This window comes from Hippocampus comes, unplaced genomic scaffold (genome assembly GCF_001891065.2).
Source record: "Hippocampus comes isolate QL1 unplaced genomic scaffold, H_comes_QL1_v1.1 C16600218, whole genome shotgun sequence".
In the NCBI taxonomy this organism is placed as follows: Eukaryota; Metazoa; Chordata; class Actinopteri; order Syngnathiformes; family Syngnathidae; genus Hippocampus; species Hippocampus comes.
Window position 1 is genome coordinate 1 of NW_017834918.1, and position 582 is coordinate 582.

General features: G+C 58.2%; 1 protein-coding gene across 1 annotated transcript; it reads left to right on the top strand.

The window, feature by feature from the left end:
- Window positions 1-4: 4 nt before the first annotated feature.
- On the top strand, window positions 5-578 carry LOC109508766 (EMILIN-2-like; the record flags this gene model as incomplete). The annotated part of the gene is made up of 1 exon (XM_019858742.1): window positions 5-578. A coding segment is annotated over one exon (574 nt), but the record flags the coding sequence as incomplete, so codon positions are not given.
- Between the last annotated feature and the right edge of the window lie 4 nt (window positions 579-582).

A 582-nucleotide genomic window follows, 5' to 3' on the forward strand; every position in this document is an offset into this window, starting at 1 on the left:
TAGATACCGCACGCACTTCAGGCCCACATACAAGCTGGACTACAAGACGGTGACGGAGCTGCAGTGGAGGTGCTGCCCGGGCTACCAGGGCCACGACTGCATGGACGTGAAAAGCGTCTCCAAGCTACCAGAGCGAAAACTAGAGAATCTGGCGCCGTTTGCTTCTGGACACATTTTAGCCGAGGCTACGGACCACCAGGGGGACCGCCAGGGGGACCGCCAGGGCAACCATCCGTGGCAAGGTCCTGCCGGTACTCCCGGCCTGGAGGACGAGGTGCAACGACTTTCCCAGTTGGTGCTGGACATGCAAGCCAGGATAACTGACATGTCATCCAACCTGAGGCTGGACTTCCAGGAGGATGCAAGCAAGATGCTGTCCTTGCTGCTGGACCAGACGGGGCAGCCCGGCCAACCTGCCAGTGCCAGAGGTGCCGAGAGCAGGACTATGGACTTGTTCTCTGTGGACAACCTCGTGAATAAGATCAGCCTCCTGGAGAGCAGGAGTGACACTTGGAAGCATCTGGAGGAACGTGTCAACCGGCATGATGAGCAAATTCAACATCTAACGGAGGAACCCCTTGC